General features: G+C 28.5%; 1 protein-coding gene across 9 annotated transcripts in view; it reads left to right on the plus strand.

Moving 5' to 3' along the window:
- LOC119610432 (SH3 domain-containing kinase-binding protein 1) overlaps window positions 1-22,500 on the plus strand; it is a 62,214-nt gene that overhangs the window by 21,854 nt on the left and 17,860 nt on the right. For all 9 annotated transcript variants that reach the window (XM_037965630.1, XM_037965637.1, XM_037965632.1 and 6 more), the window contains exons 3-5: window positions 10,399-10,600; window positions 12,893-13,004; window positions 13,193-13,796. In XM_037965630.1, the coding sequence (XP_037821558.1) occupies window positions 10,399-10,600; window positions 12,893-13,004; window positions 13,193-13,796 (918 nt within the window). The remainder of the gene's footprint in view (window positions 1-10,398; window positions 10,601-12,892; window positions 13,005-13,192; window positions 13,797-22,500) is intronic.

Consider the following 22,500-nt stretch of genomic DNA (forward strand, 5'->3'; position numbering starts at 1 on the left):
AACTCACACACCAATAAATGTGTGGCAACAAAAGTGTGCAACAAACATCATTGTCAACATCTTTTTAACCATAAACAAAATTATTTCATCAAATTAAACAACTACACACTCAAACACTTTCAAATACACTTACACTTTTTTTTAATCTAAGATGATTACAAATACAATTACAATAAATACTTTAGACAAAAACAGTTGAGTTATCGCCTTTTTTAGTTGAAGTGTCATTTTGCATTGAATGTGTGAGTGGCAAACAGCAGCTAGTTGATAAAGATACAACATACAATTGTGCAACTTAAAGGCATCATCTGTTGCTTTTAAACGGTTATACATAAATAGTAAATTTTTTAATTGTTATTTTATTATAGTTTTTCGTAAATGGAAAAAATTAATAAAAACTGATTTGTTTAAAAAAATATTTCAAATATTTCGAGCAGAGCTTTTACTACATTTATTTAAAATTAAATTAAAATATTTTGTTTTATTAATAAAAATAATATTATTAATAAAAATAATATTAAAAATTAATCATTGCACAAATTTTCATTAAAATACAGTACTTTCAAAAGAATTTTTAATTTAGAGAAAAGTTCTTTAACAATTCTCTCTTTATATTTTTTATAGAAAATTTTTTTTAAATAAATTTTTTTTTGGAAAAATTTCTATTTTTATTGAAGATATTCGCAAACGTTAATTTCTATAGATATTTTTCAAAATTTTCTTTTCCTGTAGAGAATTTTTGAAAGTTTATTTTTCTATAGCGAAGTATATAAATAATTTTCGTAATTTTCTTATTCTATAGAGAATTTTCAAAAATGTTTTTTTTTTTTTCTATACATAGAAAATTTTCAAACATTTCTCTTTCTATATTGTTTTTTACAAATTTTCTAAATTTTATTATTCTAGAGAGTTTTTGAACATTTTTCTTTCTTCAGTAAATTTTCGAAAATTTTTATAGAAAATTTAAAAATATAATAAAATTTTCTAAAATTTAATTTTTAATAGAATTTTCGAATATTTTTCTCTATATTCTCTATATAAAGAATTTTTGAAAATGTATCTTTCTTAAGAACATTTTCGACATTTTCTCTTTATAGAAAATTTTCGAAAATATCTCGTTCTATAGAAAATTTTTTAAAATTACCTTTTTATAGAGTATTTTAAAAATTTCGAAGATTTTTTTCCAAAGAGAATTTTAGAACATTTTTCGTTTTATAGAAAATTTTCGAAAATTTAATTTTCTATAGAGAATTTTTGAAAGTTTCTTAGTAGAGAATTTACGAAAATTTTTAGTTTTTGAAAATTTCTTTTTCTATAGAGAATTTCCAAACATTACTCTTTCTACATTGAATTTTTAAAAATATATCTTTTTAAGGAAAATATTCGACATTTTCTCCTTCTGTAGAGAACATGGAAAAATTTCTCTTAATAGAGAATTTTCAAATATTTTTCTTTATATAGAGATTTTTCGAAAATTTCTTTATCTATAGAGATCTTAAAAAATTTTCTTTTTTATAGAATTTTCCAAAATTACTTTTTATAAAGAATTTCGAAAGATTTCTTTTTCAATAAAGAATTTTCAAACATTTTTCTTTTTATAGAAAATTTTCGAAAATTTTATTTTCTATAGAGAATTTTCGAATGATTATATTTTAGTAGAGAAATTCCGAAAAATTAACATTTTATAGAGAATTTTTTTTCAATAGACAATTTTTTAAAACTTTTATTTTTTTTTTTTATTTTTTAAATTTTTTTTACAGAGAATTTTCTAAAATGTGTGTTTTTAGAACAAATGTGGAGAACATTGACAAATTTTCTCTTCGTAGAGAATTTTTGAACATTTGTTTTTATATAGAGATTTTGTTAAATTATATTTTTGTATAGATTTTTTTAAATAATCTTTTTTAAAGGGTTTTCAAAACATTTTCTACATTTTCTACGGAGAATTTTCGAAAATGTATATTTTTATAGAAAATGTTCGACATACATATTCTATTTCTGTAGAGTACGTTATCACTTTTCTTTTTATGGAATATATTCGACATTTTCTCTTTTAGCAGAGAATTTCCAAACATTTCTCTTTATAGAAAATTTTCGAACATTTCTCTTTATATAGAGAATTTTTGAAAATTTATCTTCTATAATATAGAAAATTCTCAAAAATTTCTTTTTTTTATAGAAAATTTTGAAAAATTTCTCTTTATAGAAAATTTAAAAAATTTTTTTATAGAAGATTTTAAAAAATTTCGAAAATTCTTTATATAATTTTTTAAAATTTATTTTCTATAATTTAAAAAATTTTCAAAAATTTCTCTTTTTATAGAAAATTTTGAAAAATTTCTCTTTATAGAATTTTTTTTTTTAAATTTCTCTTGTTATAGAACATTTTTGAAAATTTTATTTCCTATAGAGAATTATCGAAAATTTGTCTTTTTGTAAAAAAATGTACAAAAAATTTTCTTATGGAAAATTTTCTCTTTGTAAAAAATTTTGGAAAATTTTCTTAACTTAAATATAGAGAATTAAAGATCTCTACTCTTTAGCAAGAAGAAAATATTTGTAACTGCAACTAAAAACGAATTATGAACATCAATCATTTGAGTAAATAAATCTTTAACCGCAAATCATTTTTTACAACTACAACATAGATATATTACTGTTTATTATTTTTTTTTTATTAACAATTTAATTAATGACTCACACCGTCATCATATTCGTTCGCTTGGATATATGAATGCAATATGACGGCCGCCACCATGATTCCATTTCATATCACAATGAGGTTTTATTTTAGGTTTTGCTAATTTTTTTCTAGGGGATTTTATAAGTTGGCGTTGGTTATCACTTGACATTAATTATAGTTTTTTTTTTTTTTTTTGTTGGCGTTTTTTTTCTTCATCACTATATTACATAAATATTAAATAAAAAAGACTATAGTAGCTAAATAGAAATAAAACTAAACAATACAAATTAAATAATAGAAATATAAATGTTATTATGAAAACAAACAAAATAAAAAAAAAAGAAAAATAAATAATAGACTGAAAGAAAAATTTAAATGATTAATTTGCTTGACAAAAGATTATATTAGACGTATGAACAACAATTGAATTAAAAACACTCTCTTAAAACCATCAATAACAAGAGCATACACATCTTTAAGATACACTACTGTGGTCATATGTTAAAATAGCTTAAGTCGTGAATTACATTTGAAATTCTAATCAATAATAGGTCTTATTTTATACTTTTATTTGTTATTTAACTAGGAATTTTACATAAGGCGACTTAGGATATTTTACAATATTGCCACAGTTATTTATATCTTAGCAATTAAGTATATATTTCTTTTATCTAAGTTTGTCTCAGTGAGTAATCTGTTTGTTTGTTTACATTTTGATTAGACCGTTATGTGACTACCGGTTAACTTTCATTTGATGTTGAAGTGATTTTTTTTTTCTTTTGTCTTTGATTTGATTTCAAAATATTGTCAGTTTTAACAAAAGTTAGGTATTGCTAAATAAGATTAATATTGAAATCGATTTTTTATTTAGCATAAACGAATTTTATATACCCTTACATATATGTATATCTAGCAATGGTTTTTAAATTGTTCCTGTCTAGGATGAAAAAATAATAAAATGAAAATATTGTAAAAGCTTTTAAAATAATTCTATTCATATCGATTTTATGAGTGATGTCAGTGCGTAATGTATCTACATAAAAATCCTTCTAATGATGTAATATGTGCATATCATTGTAAATATATTTACTCTTATGTATAAGTATATAGCAGTTGTTGTTATACATACATAGATAGAGTATAAAACAATCTTCTTTTTTTTTAAATTGTACATGCACATCAATTTATATTGACCTTGACTTTGACAATTGTTGCATTTAAATTGAAAAACCAACAAACACATTCTACTTAATACTTCACAAAGATGCTTTTATGTATATTGTTAGTCTTGTTATTGATATGGATATTTAAGTTTTATAATGGATTCATTTGATATCTTTCCATGCAAAACATTTGTTTAATATAAATTAAAATATCCTTCAATTTAATGATATGGATATTGTATTTACTACACCATTTCCAAAATTTCAAATAGGTTCCAATATATAGCTAGGATGATAGATAGACAGAAAGATAGATAGATAGATAGATAGATAGATAGATAGATAGATAGATAGATAGATAGATAGATAGATAGATAGATAGATAGATAGATAGATAGATAGATAGATAGATAGATAGATAGATAGATAGAAAGAAAGAAAGATAGAAAGATATATAGATAGATAGATAGATAGATAGATAGATAGATAGATAGATAGATAGATAGATAGATAGATAGATAGATAGATAGATAGATAGATAGATAGATAGATAGATAGATAGATAGATAGATAGATAGATAGATAGATAGATAGATAGATAGATAGATAGATAGATAGATAGGAAGATAGATAGATAGATAGATAGATAGATAGATAGATAGATAGATAGATAGATAGATAGATAGATAGATAGATAGATAGATAGATAGATAGATAGATAGATAGATAGATAGATAGATAGATAGATAGATAGATAGATAGATAGATAGATAGATAGATAGATAGATAGATAGATAGATAGATAGATAGATAGATAGATAGATAGATAGATAGATAGATAGATAGATAGATAGATAGATAGATAGATAGATAGATAGATAGATAGATAGATAGATAGATAGATAGATAGATAGATAGATAGATAGATAGATAGATAGATAGATAGATAGATAGATAGATAGATAGATAGGAAGATAGATAGATAGATAGATAGATAGATAGATAGATAGATAGATAGATAGATAGAGAGATAGATTTTCTTTAGAAGCTAAGATATTTAGTTTTGAAAAAGTCTTATTTTTATCTAATTTGACACTTTTTCATTGATTTCCAGCAGGGTGTCCCGATATTCGATTTCGCTAAACCAGTATATTTTAAGGTACTACCATCACACCTATACGCAAGCTTGTAAACAAAATAAACCCCATTTGAGTTCAATCGTTATTATTTTAATACCTCTAATGTACATGTTAAATAGAGTTTGTTAGATATTTTAAGATTCTAAAATACCATTGGGAAATGGTGAAGTATGACGTATTACTTTTGGCTGTAGATTTGCATAAACAAATATAAGGCAATAAAAATAAATATTTAAAATTATAAATGTCTTAATTTCATTATTTATCGAAAAATTTAGAAAAATACACAAGCGTTTATATGCATTCTTTAATATCGGAAATCCTAGAGCTCTTAACTTAAATTCCAGGGGTTGATTGAAGTTGAATTTAAGAATACATATTTTAGCATATTCTTTTAACAAACTTCCAAAATATTTTTGTGGATTTGATATAACTTTGAGAATTTTATTTAGTATCTAATAAGAACACAGTATTTAAAAGATTGAAAAAAATTATCAAATGATAATTATTTGAAAATTGTCTATGAAATTTATGGAAATTTATTAAAATCTAAAATTAAACTGGAATTTCAATAATCTAAAATTTAAAAATATTTTCCTTTATACTACAAAATAACATTCCTTGTAGAAGAGGATTTGTATTCTTAGAATTTATTAAAACTTTTTTTAAGTGTTAATGTTTACCACATACATATAACATTAGCAGAAATATACCCCATCAAAACCATAATTCTACATGTATTTTCTTTTTATTTTTTGCTTTTGCAATCATAAAACACAAAACAAACCATTGAAAGTCATTTGTTTGGTATTAAATGTTAAAAACTGGGTCACTAAGACTAAATTTCAGTTTAACCTCAACTTTACTCGTTCGTACAAGCTCAACATAAATAAAAAATTGAAAAAAAAAAAATCAACAGCTACGACCAAAAAGAAGAAAAACACAGAATGATATTACAAAAAGCCACAAGAAAAATACACTAAAAACAGCATTGTCAATTGGACGGATGGACGGACAAATACTTACATGCAGATATAAACTGGCAGCAGGCAAAACCGACAAATGGCGTCAACCCGTTAGTTATGAACCAAACTAAAAAGAGAGAGAAAAAACGCATGCAATAAACAAAAGTCAAATCTTTGGTTCATAGTTTTTTACAGTATGACAAAGAATTTTATCATTTTTCATCATCTAAATATGATATTTTGAAAAATCTAAAAACTTACAACAAACTGTACGAATTATAATGTGTTACTGTGTATGTATGTAAATAATAACTAGTATTGGCTTAAAAACAATTGAACCTTTTTTATTGTTCAGGCTTAAACAAGTTTTTAGCTCTGCCTTTTATAGTTCTTTATGTTATTTCTGACTTCTTTTTTATGAATAAGAGAAAAAAAGTACTAAATATGTAGAAATATGTTTAAATAATAATGTTTAATAAAATTTATTTAAACTAGAGAAGAAAAATTAACACAAATTGAAAGAAGTGACATTTTTGTATATGAATGCATGTCCTTTAAAATATTATTAAATAAAATTTAACAGAAAATATTCAAAAACTAAGAAAAAAATACCTTTAAAATTGTATATTTAATATCCCAGCAAAAATTTGGTTATGACTTTCAACTGTAACCGTTTCATATTAATATACTTTTCAATAACTAATTCATAACTTCCTGATTACGTACATAGAAGTAGTTTAATAATGTCTTATTAATAATGGGGTTTAAATGCTAAAATTTACTTTACGGACAACTACTTACCACGCTCGCTTACCAATAGGGAGTTAAGTAAGTACTTACTATAATCACCTACAAATAAGGTGTTAAGTATGTAGTTTAGTTTTTGAGAAGAAAAAATGGCGTCTAATTTAAGTTTTCATATGTGTAAAAAAAGTAAGTACATACTTACATATTATATTATTTGTAAGTCATAACTAGACTTTTTCTAAGTAATGCGGGCGGTATGTAGTAGGCATTGAAAAGTAAGTTGTTAAGTAAGTACAAGTCATTACCAAGTTTTTACTCAAACAAAATTCATCAAAAATTATGAAGTTTTCTCTCAAAAGGTGGATATTTATCCGAAAACTAAAGTTATCAAAATTTTTTATTGAACATTTTCTCGAAAACAGAATTCGTCTTAAAATTTGCTAAAAAGATCACCTATAAAGTACTTCTATGTAATCAGAACAATAAGCAGTAGTCATTGAAAAGTATGTTAATATCTAGGGGGTTACAATTACAAGTCATTACAGTTTTTGCTGGGTTTTTCTTCTATTCTTTCGAAAATAATTAGAAAATATATATTTTTTAAGAAATTTCTATAGAGAATATTCTATTAAATGAGAATTTATCAACAATTTTGCCCAAAAACGCTACTTTCTTTGTTCAATCATATTTCTGGTTTCTTATTTTTACTTCTCTTATATCTTCTTATCGAAGGGATTCACAATGGACCATAACGGTCGCCGATTGGAGTTGCACCTAAAGGTGCATTACTCTTCCTTACCTAATGTAACTTTGCTAACCTTGAATATCTACAAATACATAGAAAGTATCAGGAGTAAACAAAATACTCAAAATTATAAATCTTAAATAATCAATGTTTATTGATTTTAAAACGCAAAAAACAAATATTAAGAATCATCACGAGTTTATTTAAAAGGTAAAAAAACAAAGAAATATTTAAAATATTTTATATATAGGTGCTTAGAAACAACAAAGAAATATTTACAACAACAATAAATTAAAATTGAAAAAAGTTGAATTAAACAAAAAAGCGGTATGTCATAAGCCCCGGCCTCATCTCTAACTGAGCTAATATGTAATAGTATTTCCATACAAGTACATACAAAAACAATAAATGCAATAATACTAAAATACACACATAATTACGAATATAATTTCTATATTTTTATTTATTGTTTATAGCAAATACTCGTCATATTTGCTAATAAGTTAAACTGGTCTTGAGTCGTAGTTTTTTTTTTTTTCAATACATATCACCTGCTGCGGAAGAAGATCACATCAGGTTTTTCTTATACATATTACTTTTTTTTTCAAAACAAACCTCAAAAACTTTCAACCACTTCTCTCGTATGTGTGGGATTTTATGAGTGTTTTTAACTTGATCTACTATATGCCCATAATTGGTTTAAATAACAGGCAACACTTTTTTTTTCGGTTGTATCGCTATTCGTTTACCTTTAAAAACATATAAAGAGCTTCTTTTGAACTTTGTTTCACCTTGTGTCTTATCTGGTTGACTGTCTGTCTGTCTTTCTGTAGGTCTGCCTTACTTTATGTCTTCTCATGTCTCGCCTTTGTTGCTTTGTTTCGTGAACTATAACAGAAAATGAATTATAATGCAATAAAAAAAAACAAAAAACGCACGCAAACCTTTAAATGCAAAAACAATTTTTAAACAAAAGCTTAATATTTTTTTTTTGTGTAATTGAAACAAAACATTTAAATTATGAATGAATTAAAACAAAAAAAATATGCTAAATTATACATATTTTGAAGCGAACATAATCAAAACGTCAGGCGTTAAGCGATAAAAAGGTATATTATTCTAAATATGATCTTCTTCACTTTGTTCAACTTTTAGAATTAAGTGTTTCTTTTGAAATAGGAAGTAGACTACGTGCCACGGCCACATACAAAATAAGTATTAAAAGTTGCATATCTCTGGAACTGCAACAGCTACAGTCCTCCTCAAAATTTTGTATGGACAATTTTGACATACATATGGGCACCTCCCTCATATACATATATACATATATCTGAAAAAAAAATAACAGCTAGAGTCCTCTAATTTTTTTCAGATGCTACATTAGTATCAACATGAATATTTAGGACAAAAAAAAATGGACCGACTTGCAATAGGTGCATGACACATTCCATATGAATTATATACAAAAAATCGTTTATCTCAGAAACTATTAGAGGTAGAATCTTAAAATTTTGCAAAAAAGTACTTTAACGTCTAGTTGAATATTTTGGGGGGAAATGGGAGGATTTTCATTAGTGGGGCTTGGAACCTACAATGTAAATTTAATACAAAACTTAGTTTATGGAGAAACTATTAGAGCTGAAATACTCAAATTTTTCACGATCAACTCTAACATCCACGTGAACGTTTGGGTAATAAAAGGGGCGTGGCACATCCCATACATTTGGGAGGAAAATGCGCGGACATTCATTAAATATAAAAGTTCATATATCTGGGAAACTATTAGCGTTAGAATCTTAAAATTTTACGCGATGCAATTAAACATTCACGCGATGCAACGGACATTCATTACGGGTCTTGGAACCTCTTATATGAATGAATCGTATATCTGAGAAACTATTAGAACTAAAATCCTCAAACTTTGCATGAACAACAACGTGAATGTTTGGAACAAGCAATAGAAGGCGGGGGTACCTCCCATATGAATTTAATAAAAATAAAATAGGACGTTTTGAGAATCTTCTCCGAGAATTGAATAATACATCGAATAGTTATCCAGCAAAAACTAGGTAATGGCTTTCATTTGTAATTAATTACCTAACAACATACTTTCATGACTACTACTTATCGCCTGGATTACATAGAAGTAGTTAAATAAGGTCTTACTAATAATGTATTATATAAATACTTTCTAATTCATAAGTCATCTTGCTAGTGAAGATATAGAATGTGATTCACAATGACTACTTTTTCTAATTGTAATCGTTTGTATTAAGTACTTGCCTCCAATGACATCACCGTGTTAAAATAATGACTTAAAATGCTATTGTGTAAGTAAATTTTAACCCCTTAGATGGTAATGAAAGTTTTTACTGGAGGCTTTACAGAAGGCTTTATCAAACATTTTCTAAAGAAACAGAATTGAATACATCCATAATTTTGTCCGAAAAATAATTCATCTTCGAAAACTGAAATTTTTTCGAAAACAAAATAAGTATCTAAACTATTATTTGACAAAATTTAAAAAAAGTCTCTCCAGTCGCCGGTAGTTTAAATTCTAATTTTACACAACAATTAATATAAAAAAATTTATTAAATAATAATGACAATTAAAAAAAACATTATAATGTTGCACTTGGATTAAAGTTAAAATTTCAAAATTTTGTAGAGGCGTTTACACTTGCCATACATGGTTAGAGGGTGTGCATAATTTGACTACATTGTATGTAAATTACATCTTTTGTATAATTTTTAATATGTTTATGAACAAAAAGTTTAAACCTTAGTTTTTAATATTCATTTTATGATAACACTTGTGATTGTGTAAAAAAGTTATTAGTTTAGTAGTAACAGCAAATGTAAATTGATGTGATTTTTCTTGTTGTATTATATATATAGTTTTATATATTTTTCTTAAAATATCATTAAATAATTTTTGTTTGTCCTTTCGTTTTAGTTACCGCCATTGTGGAGTATGATTACACAGCCAAGGAACCAGATGAACTAGATCTAATCAAAGGTGCTATAATACACAGTATTAAACAGATGCCAGGTGGCTGGTGGGAGGGTACATTACAAACAAATGGTAAAACGGGGATGTTTCCAGATAATTTTGTTCGTGTCGTCGATATGAATGAGGACAATACAGTGGTATTAAGGTGAGTGAAAAATATTTAACAACAAGTAAGAGTGTTATATTCGGCTATGCCGAATCTTATATACCCACCATCAAACCTCGTTTGACTAGAATGAAACTTACTTATGTCGAATTTCATCTATATACTCGTATTTTTTAGGCCAGTTATAAGCGTTAAAGTAATTTTCTGAAGGGGACCTTTTATAGGGGGTAGGGTCAATTATGGGTCGATCCTAATATAATTTGGTAGACAGAATTTGGTTCGTATTAAATTTATTTGTGTCGAATTTCATCGCTACACTCGTATTTTTAAGCCATTAATGAGCGTTGCAGTCATTTTCTAAAGGGGACCTTATATGGGGGGTAGGGTCAATCAAGGACCGATCCTCATAAAATTTTTTAGATAGATTTTGACTCGTATGAAACTTACTTATGTCGAATTTCATCTATATACTAGTATTTTTAAGCCAGTAATGAGCGTTAAAGTCATTTTCTGAAGAGGACCTTATATGGGGGGTAGGGTCAATTATGGACCGATCCTCATAAAATTTTGCATAATGATTTTGGATCATAAGAAACTTACTTATGTCGAATTTTATCGCTATATTCGTATTTTTAAACAAGTTATGGCTGTTAAAGCTGCTTTTCGAGGGGCCACTTGTATGGGGGCTATCAGAAAATGTGGACCGATATTGCCCATTTTCAATACCAAACAAACCTTACCTGTAAGAAATATTTATGTGAAATTTCAACCCTCTAGCTCTTTCCATTGGGACTCTATCGTGCTTTCAACAGACAGACAGACGGACGGACGGACGGACAGACAGACGGACGGACTGACGGACAGACATGGCTAGATCGACTTAGAATTTAATGAGGACCCAGAATATGGTCTATGGCCAATATTTCGATGTGTTACAAACGGAATGACAAAATCAATATACCCCCCATCTTTTTTGATGGTGGGTATAAAAACTACTTGATTGTTAGTAGGGTGATCGACTCGATTTTTCAACCGGTTTTAAAACCGGTTTTTTCTGCTTTACCAGTGTCGGTTTTTTCTTAATGTTGATTTTTCGAATATCGAATAACCCGGTTTTTTCACTTTTTAAAACCCGGTTTCGAATACTTTTATTTGCTTTGTATTCAAAGATTATTTAAATGAAATTTTTAAGTAAATAATAATACAGCCCGTCTAAATTTTAAAAATATTCGAGTCGAGGAACTAGAGTATATTTTTCTACAGCTCTTTTGTTTAAACTTTTTTGATTTTCCTAATTAATTAAAAAAATTATTTGTAAAATGGATAACTGTTTGATAAAATTTAGCAATCTTAAGATTATATTCCAATTACAATAATTAATTTACGGCTGAAATTTTATGGAAGTGTTGGAATGCCTATGCAAATTTCCTAAACAAGGCTTTTAAAATAAGCTAGGATTACATAGTACCTTATGTTTAACAGAATTTTCCTAATTTTTTTATATTAAAGAAATAATGTAAATCAGACGACTAGATCTAAAGTTATAATCTTTTAAACTGTTAAAAATCATTTCGGGCCATGTTTTATTAATCAAATTTAAACATAAACATTAAGTTTTTCAAATTAAAATATATTTTTTTAATTGTAATGAAAAACCGGTTAACCGGTTTTTTCTGAATTTGAAAAATATCCACCGGTTTTTTTTAAATGTCAACTATTCGAACTATTCGAAAACCGGTTTTTGGAAAATGTCGAATAATCGATCACCCTAATTGTTAGACAAACGCTCTCTAGACAATAGGATACAATTCCTATTCAAGAAAATGAAGTATTGCTATTGATAACAAAAACTCATTACCAAGTAATGTATGAAATAACTACATTACCTAAATACTTAAAACAAATATTTGAAAAAATTTTGGCTGGAATGTTTGTAATTATTGTTTTGTTTAAATTTTAATCAAGATCGGAATATAATACCGTTCCATTTCTAAAATACTATGAATTTTATAATAATTTCAAAGCTACATAGATAACAATCCTTAAATATTTCAAATTTCATTTCAAATATTTATGTTTATCATGTTTGAACATCTCAAAATTGGTATTTTTTGTTATTTCCGTTTCTCTGATTTAAAAGGCTCTGCAAATGCTATTAACATTTAAATGACAGTATGCACGATATGCTTGCAATAATTGTTTGTATGTTTTATAAAGTAATAAAAATCTTTTTTTTTTCTTTTTTGTTTATAGAAAATATGTGAAAGTTAATAAAAACATTTCCATTATAAAAGATAATTTGAACTTTTCCTTTTTTTTATATTATTACAGAGACAAAACGACGACGAGTAATCGACGCTGTAAAGTTATTTACAGTTATACGCAAGTCAACGATGACGAACTATCGCTGGCCGTGGGTGATGTCATTGAATTCCTAGGGGAGGTTAGTACCAACAAAATATTCATATAAAGCATACAACCCTCTAATCCTAGAGATTGCATGGTTATTTTTTTTTTTTTCATATATAGTACAACAACAATAATAACTATAATAACAATGTGTTGATAAAAATGTTCTAATTTCTTTGGTGTTTATTTTATTAAATTCTTGTTATTATTCTATGCATTTAGGTCGAAGAAGGCTGGTGGCGTGGACGTTTAAAAAATAAAATTGGTGTTTTTCCTTCAAACTTTGTTAAACTTATCGAATCATCACCCGTATTTGCCAGTAAACGGCCACCATCACAATCAAAACAAATAACTAAAAGTGCTAATAATACAGTAGCTGCCACTTCGTCAACATTAAGTGCATCATCAGCGTCTTCAATAGCTACAGCAGCCGGCACAAAGAAAATAAATCGTCTTAGTTTTCATAATTCCAAAGAAGATTTACTGGCTGCTACCACCACAATTACCAGCAATAATATTTCATCATTAAATTCCGGCACAACAGTGGCGGCAGCAACAACTTCATCATCATCATCATCACTATTACTGGGTGGTGCTGGAGGCGATGATGCTGCTCCCAGTTTGCCACCGAAACCTCAACGAGATTATTGTCGTGTTGAATTTCCCTATGCACCACAAAACGATGATGAACTTGAGCTGAAAGTAGGTGACATTATAACCATACACAGTATGGATTTACCCGACAAGGGTTGGTGGAAGGGTGAATTGAGAGGAAAAATTGGTGTGTTTCCCGATAATTTTGTTAAGCTTATGGCTCCATCAGAAGGTAAGTTCATGAAATGTATAGATTATTTAAAGGAAAAGACATTTACAGTTTGGATTTTGTTTTTAATTTCTTTCTGTACTTTTGTTTATACTAAAAGATTCTGTTAAATACTTACTTTTTTTCTTTATTTTAATTTCTATATTTCCATTTAAACCTTTTTTTGTTTCTTTTTGAGTCATACATATGTGTAGAAATTTCTTTGTTTCTTTTATTATTCATAGTTCATCTTAATCATGAAAAAAATAATAACTGAAACTCTATGCAGTTAAAATAGTTCACAACGTAATTTGACTAACTTTTGTATATACAAGAAAAAAAAATTTTGTAATTTTTGTGTTTTTTAACACGTGTTGTGAATTTTCAATTACAACAAAATACAAAATTTATTTCAATTAAATAAACGCGCATCACTTGTTTGCGCATTTGCAATTTCAACGTGTATTTAGCTCGATTACAAATTACTGCTTTAAAAATATTTCAAGTGCAAAACTCACCTTAAACTACTTTTTATTATTTGTTTTATTTAGTGGGATTAATAAAAATTATACAATCATAGCCATTAGGAATTTATAATACATGCAGTTTTGAAAATGAAAATAGTTAACGCACTCACTACCTAGTCACCTTGAAATATTATGTGAATTATTTAGATATAATATTTTAATTTTAACATATGAAGCAAGACAGATAATAAGGGCGTATGAACTACTGTGCCATAGTAATTTTGATGAATCCCAACAGACCTCTAAATCTAGTTATAAGGCCGCTTAATTTATAAATCGATATAAATATATGTATTCATTACAAACTAAATAACAATAATTGAAAGACAATAATGAAAAGAAAACTATCAAGACACCAACAACAATAACGACAATGCAATTTGTAGAAAATCAATAGAACTAACAGTAAAAGTAAGGAGTTTAGTTGGGGTTTGAGGCATTGCAATTACCCAGCCAGACACAAACAGTAAGTGAAATCCATAAACCACTTTCATGTCATTTTAGATATTTAAACATTTTCATATTTTTCTTTTAAATTCTACTATTTTATTGCTGTAGTTATTGATTTCTTTAAAATATAACACGACTTACATTTTTATGTTTTATTTATTTTCTTTATTATTTCTTCTACTTAACAATTTATTTATAAATATTTTATGAAAGAAAACTACTACTACTACTACTACTTGTATCTTTATTTTTAAGTACACAATTCACTTTTTACAGAATTCAGTTTGGAAAAGAACATTTCTATTGAAATGTTTGGTACTCGTATGGCCAACTTTTTAATAACTTTTGTATGTAACCCAAAATCAATTTTCTTACAAAAAAAAAAAAAAAAAAAACACATAGTTATTACATGTTACAATATAAATATTTCTGTTTTGTTCGTTTTCTGCTGTAGTTATTTTCTTTTAAATTCTATTCATACATACTACATACATACATATATTATAGAATTTGTAATAATATTTTGCCACTTAGTTGCCAATTCACAAAATATTTAAATCGTTTAGTTCCATTGATCTAGTTTAGTTTCAAACTGCGCTTTGTTATGATTTATCAGTCAAAAAAAAAAAATATTCTTATGTATTTTTAGATTTTACAAATATTTCCCAATATTTCATCTCATTGTAGATCTTAATGTTATATACTTGATAGTTCTATAACAAAAATTGTTACACCCAATTTTTTGGAGTATATTAGACAGGACTGTAGACTAGACTAGGCTATAGACTAGACTGTAGACTAGACTATAGGCTAGGCTGTATTCTATAGACAAGACTATAGACTAGACTATAGGCTAGGCTGTATTCTATAGACAAGACTATAGACTAGACTAGACTAAACTATAGACTAGACTATAGACTAGACTATAGACTAGACTATAGACTAGACTATAGACTAGACTATAGACTAGACTATAGACTAGACTAGACTATAGACTAGACTAGACTAGACTATAGACTAGACTAGACTATAGACTAGACTATAGACTAGACTATAGACTAGACTATAGACTAGACTATAGACTAGACTATAGACTAGACTATAGACTAGACTATAGACTAGACTATAGACTAGACTATAGACTAGACTATAGACTAGACTATAGACTAGACTATAGACTAGACTATAGACTAGACTATAGACTAGACTATAGACTAGACTATAGACTAGACTATAGACTAGACTATAGACTAGACTATAGACTAGACTATAGACTAGACTATAGACTAGACTATAGACTAGACTATAGACTAGACTATAGACTAGACTAGACTATAGACTAGACTAGACTATAGACTAGACTATAGACTAGACTATAGACTAGACTATAGACTAGACTACTAGACTAGACTAGACTAGACTAGACTAGACTAGACTAGACTACTAGACTAGACTACTAGACTACTAGACTAGACTAGACTATAGACTAGACTATAGACTAAACTATAGACTAGACTATAGACTAGACTATAGACTAGACTATAGACTAGACTATAGACTAGACTATAGACTAAACTATAGTCTAGACTATAGACTAGACTATGGACTAGACTATAGACTAGACTATAGACTAGAGTATATACTAGACTTTAAACTAGACTATAGACTATACTATGGACTACACTATAGGCTACACTATAGACTACACTATAAACTACACTATAGACTAGTAAGTTAGAAAAAGTATTAAAAACAACATGTTCTCTCGTTTTTGTTTTTCCAAAGATCCATAGTCCTTTACCCGTTGCAAATCTTTAGATTTAAAACAGGAAATAGTTACTGGTCTCGAACTAGGAGAATATGTTTGATATGTTTGAAGTTCGTTATCCAATTTTTAACATCGGCCTTCGTTTTAACACTTTCGAAATGAAATGATTACTATCAGAAAATATTTCCCTATATTTTACTTCAATATAAATTAACACATTTTCGTATGCACTAAAAAAAACTTGTGCACTTGTACCTAGTTCAACTTACGATTTCAACAGGAAGTTGTAATAAATCTTTCTTAAATCTTTCTATTAAAATCCTCCTCTCCTTTTTCTTCAATAACATACACACACTCAAAAATAACATAAAAATAAGAAAGTCATTGGATATGTCATCATATTTTATGCAAAAAGTAAACACATAATTTGTTAATACATGATAATGCTGCCACACGGAAATATTTATATATTTATTTTTCACTTTTTTGCTTCATTATGTTAAATGCCGAAAAACTTGTTTTCAGTATTTGCATGCAAAATTTAAAAAAATATATACTATATAGGTACATACCTATGTATACTCCAACAGATTCGTATATTGACATTTCGTTGGATGTGTTAAAAACCAACAAAAGACTGCATTAGACCGACGAACCCATCATAGAAAGGAATGAAAACTATTGCATTTAATACTAAAAAAAAAACCTAAATGAAAACCAAACAAAATGTCAAATGAAACCAGGCAAAAACAAGAATTTATGTTTAGAGAAATATTAAACTTTAACCAAAGCCATTTCAAGCGTTTCTACGTACTTTAGATGTAATACACTGTCAAAAAAACATAACAAGTAACTGTTAATATGTTAAAGACAAAAAACAAAACGTTCATTACACGATAAATATAAATTTAAGTTAATTGGTGTCAAAAGTTATTTTCAGGACTTCATTACAATAAATTTCAACTAAAAAAATTGTCAAAGATGTTGACGGATATTAATTGCTAAATTTCATTGCAAGAGTTGTTTAGGAGAGTCCAATTAAAATAAGGTATAAGTCAAACACTTCTCATTACTAAGTAATGCAATATTCTCCCAACTATTGAATCGTACTTGGGAAAATGCTGTGAACACATTGAAGGTTTTTAAAGCAAAATAATTGTTGCAAAAATGTTTTTCTTGCTCTCTTTTAGTTTAAAAGTTTTATATGTTTTATATGGGGCTGAGATCCGGGAAATCCAAATATTAAAATTATATGATATTTCTATCGTAATTTGTTTTAGCGATCGAATAATTGGGGTTTAATCACTTAAAAAAGAAGAAATATTTTAAAAGAAATTATCATTACCAATTCTTCAAGTGTAAAATGCAACAACAAAACTCGTTTCATTACAGCAACAACAAAAACTCATTCATACCAACAACAAAAACACGAAAACGATTTAAAACTATACAAAACAAACATTTCATGTACTACGTGTGATAGAAAATATGACAAAACCGACGTCCCAACAGTTCTGGACGGCATTACCGAGCGATTACTTATTTAAACATTGCAAGTTCAGACCAGGGGTGGATAATTCAGTACTATTTTAATTCATTTTAAATTCCAATAATACTACATTACTTTATACATTTGTCTGCGGAAGAGAAATGTAAACAAGTGATTACACTATAGATTCCTTAAGGACTATTAATAAAACTGCAGGGCTTTTTGTAGATGCTACATTTGAAATAAAACTTCAAGTTTTTTCCTATACATAGTAAATTGAAATAGTGCTGCTTTAAGCGCTACAAAAAAAAAGGATACAAATTCCAAAACCAATCGAAACTAACCCAAACCAAGAGACCGACTAAACCAAACATCATTTGTAATCGTGACATGTTTTGTGAGAGAGTTGTTTGTTTTTATTTTTATTGTATAACGGTGTCAGTGGCATGGATGCCAGTGTTATGTAATGAAAACAAATTTATGTGGCATCTTTTTTTCCTTTTCATTCCAAATAGTGCAACAACACAAACAAGATTAGTTGCAAGGAAGGAAGACTTTTATTTGTGATAATTTTCAATTTTAAATTGCCTATAAAATATGGGGAAAAGTAAATTTTTTCTTTAATAAGCCGACAGTGGGTTAGATAAGTTTTTGATTATCGAGAGGTTATAGCTATTCAATAATCTCTGTATTCTATTAGTCTTCTTTATACCTACCCTATCTTTATTAATTTCAATTTCTTTTAAAACAGTCTACCAAAATATTGCTTCCTTTGTCCTGTAATAGTAATTTTGATCGATTTAGCATGTTACAAGTATTTTATGGGTCCTATATGAATGCTTGTATATACATATTTACATTAGACCACTTAGCGGGATGGCCCTGTAAGTCACCAGGTAACCGTTGCCTACATAGGTACCTATCACTTCAATTTTAAACTAATTCCACACTTATAGGTTTTAATTTAATTCTGTTATAATTATAAAACAAAAACTAACTTTTAAACATAAAATTCAAAGTATACTTTTTGGTGCTGCAGTTTAAAATTTTAATTATAATAGAAAAACTAAAATTCACTCATTTTAATTTATACAAACAACAACGATTAGTTCATTAATTATAAATTCTATACTCTTTTCAACAGCAACAAACACCAAGTTATCAAAGTTAGTTTTATTTCAATTTCTTCATTCTCCTCAACTCAAACGAAACCACAAAGCGAATATAAAAATAAAAACAAACACCTTAAGAAAACAAACAACAACAGCCATAGCCAGCTCATACTAATAAAATAACAAGTTTTGTTTTTATTTCTTAGTTATTTTTGTTTGTTTATCTTGTATTTGTTTTTATTTCTATATTCTCCCACTAAAATTGTTTTAGTTACAATGTACTCTCGTACGTACGTAATAAACAAAAGTAAATAGAAAATTAAGAAACAGAAACAAATAAAATCATAAAATTAGAAATATTAAAAAAAAAAACAACAAAAACAAAAAATATGAAAAAAATTAAAAAAAACTTGAGTAATAATAAGAATTTTATAAACAACATCATCAGCAGATGCAGTTGTTTTTAATGGAAATGCACTTCTAGTGGTTCTTGCGAGGGCAGGCAAAAATGTGAATTAATTAACAATAATGTATTTGTTTTATCGTTTAGACAGTCTTTTGAACTAACTACTCATTTTATATGGTAGCTCCAATATGGTAAACATGATTGTACATATGTATGTAGATCTAAGGATCGCCTCCAAATTATTTCTTGATACTGAAATATGTTCAAATTCCTTAACCCAGGGTGATTATTTTCTTCTTTTAAGCCGTAAACCAAAATGGACTGCTCTTACGTTGTATTCAAACATTGGTTAGTTGTTTTAAAATAATTTTAAGATTGCCCACGTACCACGAGTATTTATAATAGTTGTAATCAAGTCTTGACTCAACTCACTCTTTTATAAACACCCTTCTCTACTAACGTCTTATAGGTACATTTATTTTGAAGGTATCATTCCCAAACTCAGAAATGAATTGTTGAGAGAGTGAGAAAATCCAAAAAAACCTTGCCGAGACTATATATTCCATGATTTATGATCAAATTTCTTGCTTGAGTGCTGACTGTTCTGTCTTGTTTGCGCTTTCGTTTACTCCTCATTTTATTCCAATTTTTTTCTTGTGTTAGAACCGCATTTTTTATGATTTAATTATAATTTATGTTATACTTAGAATGGAATTTATTTACATATTTTTACTCCCTTCATATGTAAGATCTCAATTTAACCCGTTGGAGGAGGCCAACAAAAACAACATTTGTATAACTGTATTGGGTAGATAGATAATAGTATAGATAGATAGATAGATAGATAGATAGATAGATAGATGATAGATAGATAGTAGATAGATACTATATAGATAGCTATCGCTAGCTAGCTCGCTCGATCGTCGCTCGCTCGCTCGCTCGCTCGCTCGCTCTCATCGCTCGCTCTCGTGCTCGCTGCTCGCTCGCTCTAGCTCGATCGCTCGCTCGCTCGCTCGCTCGCTCGCTCTAGCTCGCTCGCTCGCTCGCTCGCTCGCTCGCTCGCTCGCTCGCTCCCTCGCTCGCTCGCTCGCTCGCTCTCTCTCGCTCGCTCGCTCGCTCGATCGCTCCTCGCTCGCTCGCTCGCTCGATCCTCGCTCGCTAGCTCGCTCGCTCGCTCGCTCGTCGCTCGCTCCTCGCTCCTCTTCGCTCGCTCCTCGCTCGCTCGCTCTCTCGCTCGCTCGCTCGCTCGCTCTCTCGCTCGCTCTCGCTCGCTCGCTCGCTCGCTCGCTCGCTCGCTCGCTCGCTCGCTCGCTCGCTCGCTCGCTCGCTCGCTCGCTCTCGCTCGCTCTCTCGCTCGCTCGCTCGCTCGCTCGCTCGCTCGCTCGCTCGCTCGCTCGCTCGCTCGCTCGCTCGCTCTCTCGCTCGCTCGCTCGCTCTCTCGCTCGCTCGCTGCTCGCTCGCTCGCTCGCTCGCTCGCTCGCTCGCTCGCTCGCTCGCTCGCTCGCTCGCTCGCTCGCTCGCTCGCTCGCTCGCTCGCTGGTGGCCTCTTCCCTCCCCGCTTTGGTGCTGCGCCTTTTCCTGTCCCCCCCTCCTTTCCGCTTCTCCCCTGCTTCCCCCGTCCTGCTCGTTGTTGTTGCCTTGCTTCTTCTTGCCTTCTCTCTTCTTTGCTTATCTAGTCTAGAGCAGGGTAGAGTATCCGTAAGTAATACTTATGCATGTATGTTAACGTAAATACCAACCAACTTATCCAGAGTCAGCAGTCGGCCCATGAGGCACGCCAGCGTACCTAGTTGAGATTACATATTTATAAGTTTGAAATAAACAAAAAACTACAAACTATTTATAATATGTGTGTAATATACATACATACAAAGAAACATACCTACATACAGATAAACAATTTGGTTTTATTATAATTTTTTTTTTTATATTTTATTTTACACTTGTATTCGTTCATTAGCAGAGAAGTTGTTGTGTTTTTTTTTTTTCTTCAAACAAAAATAAAACACAAAAATTCACATGAGTCTAAAGATTTTATTGACCACTGCTCAAAGTCAGTTTACATTTGATAATACTAGACATTAGAGCAATCAACCACCGACCAACCACTAGCTCTAACCAAAACGTTCGTCTAGTACGTCCGCCTAATAGATTATGATTAAATTTTTTTATTATTATTGTTGTTGGTTGTCCGTAAATACCCAACGTTGCAGTACGTTCGTTTATACACACTCATCTTTTTTGTGTAAAAATCTATTTGAAAAGAGATAAACCAAAATGTGTTTTTATTCGTGAGATTTATTTTGTTTTTGTTGTTCATCAAGTGTGTCAAATAATAAAATAAAAAAAGAATTGTAAATATATAACAACCATTCTAAATACTTATATTTTAACTAACAAATAATAAATGTTAACACTAAATTAAAGAAAATCAAAAATATAAATCAACAAAAAAAAAAAAAAAGAAAAATTTAGACTAGTTTTTTGTGCTTTGGAATTTATTAAAAAAAAAAAACTACAAACGGTAAATGTGAGTGAGTGCTATGTTATCATTAGAGGAAATCGTAAATATTTCTTGTTGTTTTTATTATTACAAATATACATACTTATAAATGAATGTTCAGACATTCAAATATTTATGTTATTTTAATTTGATTCTTATTAAAAAAAAAAAAAAAAAAAAAAAAAATTGCTGATTTTTTTTTTTTTTTTTTTTGTCAAAGTTGTCAGTGCAGCAGTAATTGACAGTGAGTGATGGAGTGTTTACGTTCTAGTTTTTCCATAAAATTAAAATAAAAACTTGCAGAAATGTAGTCTTCTATTAATAAATGTTATAATTTCTTAAATTAATGCTTCATGTTTATTAAATTAATAAAATTTTTTGTTTTGTTTTTGTTTGAAATATTTGATGTCAAGTTTGTGTCTTAAATCTTTCGTTTTCATACCCTCTAGCTCACAGTGGGATTTAGTGGTTGA

This window comes from Lucilia sericata, unplaced genomic scaffold (assembly GCF_015586225.1).
Source record: "Lucilia sericata isolate MDLA Ls3-8-SP2 unplaced genomic scaffold, ASM1558622v1 Contig001193F_arrow, whole genome shotgun sequence".
In the NCBI taxonomy this organism is placed as follows: Eukaryota; Metazoa; Arthropoda; class Insecta; order Diptera; family Calliphoridae; genus Lucilia; species Lucilia sericata.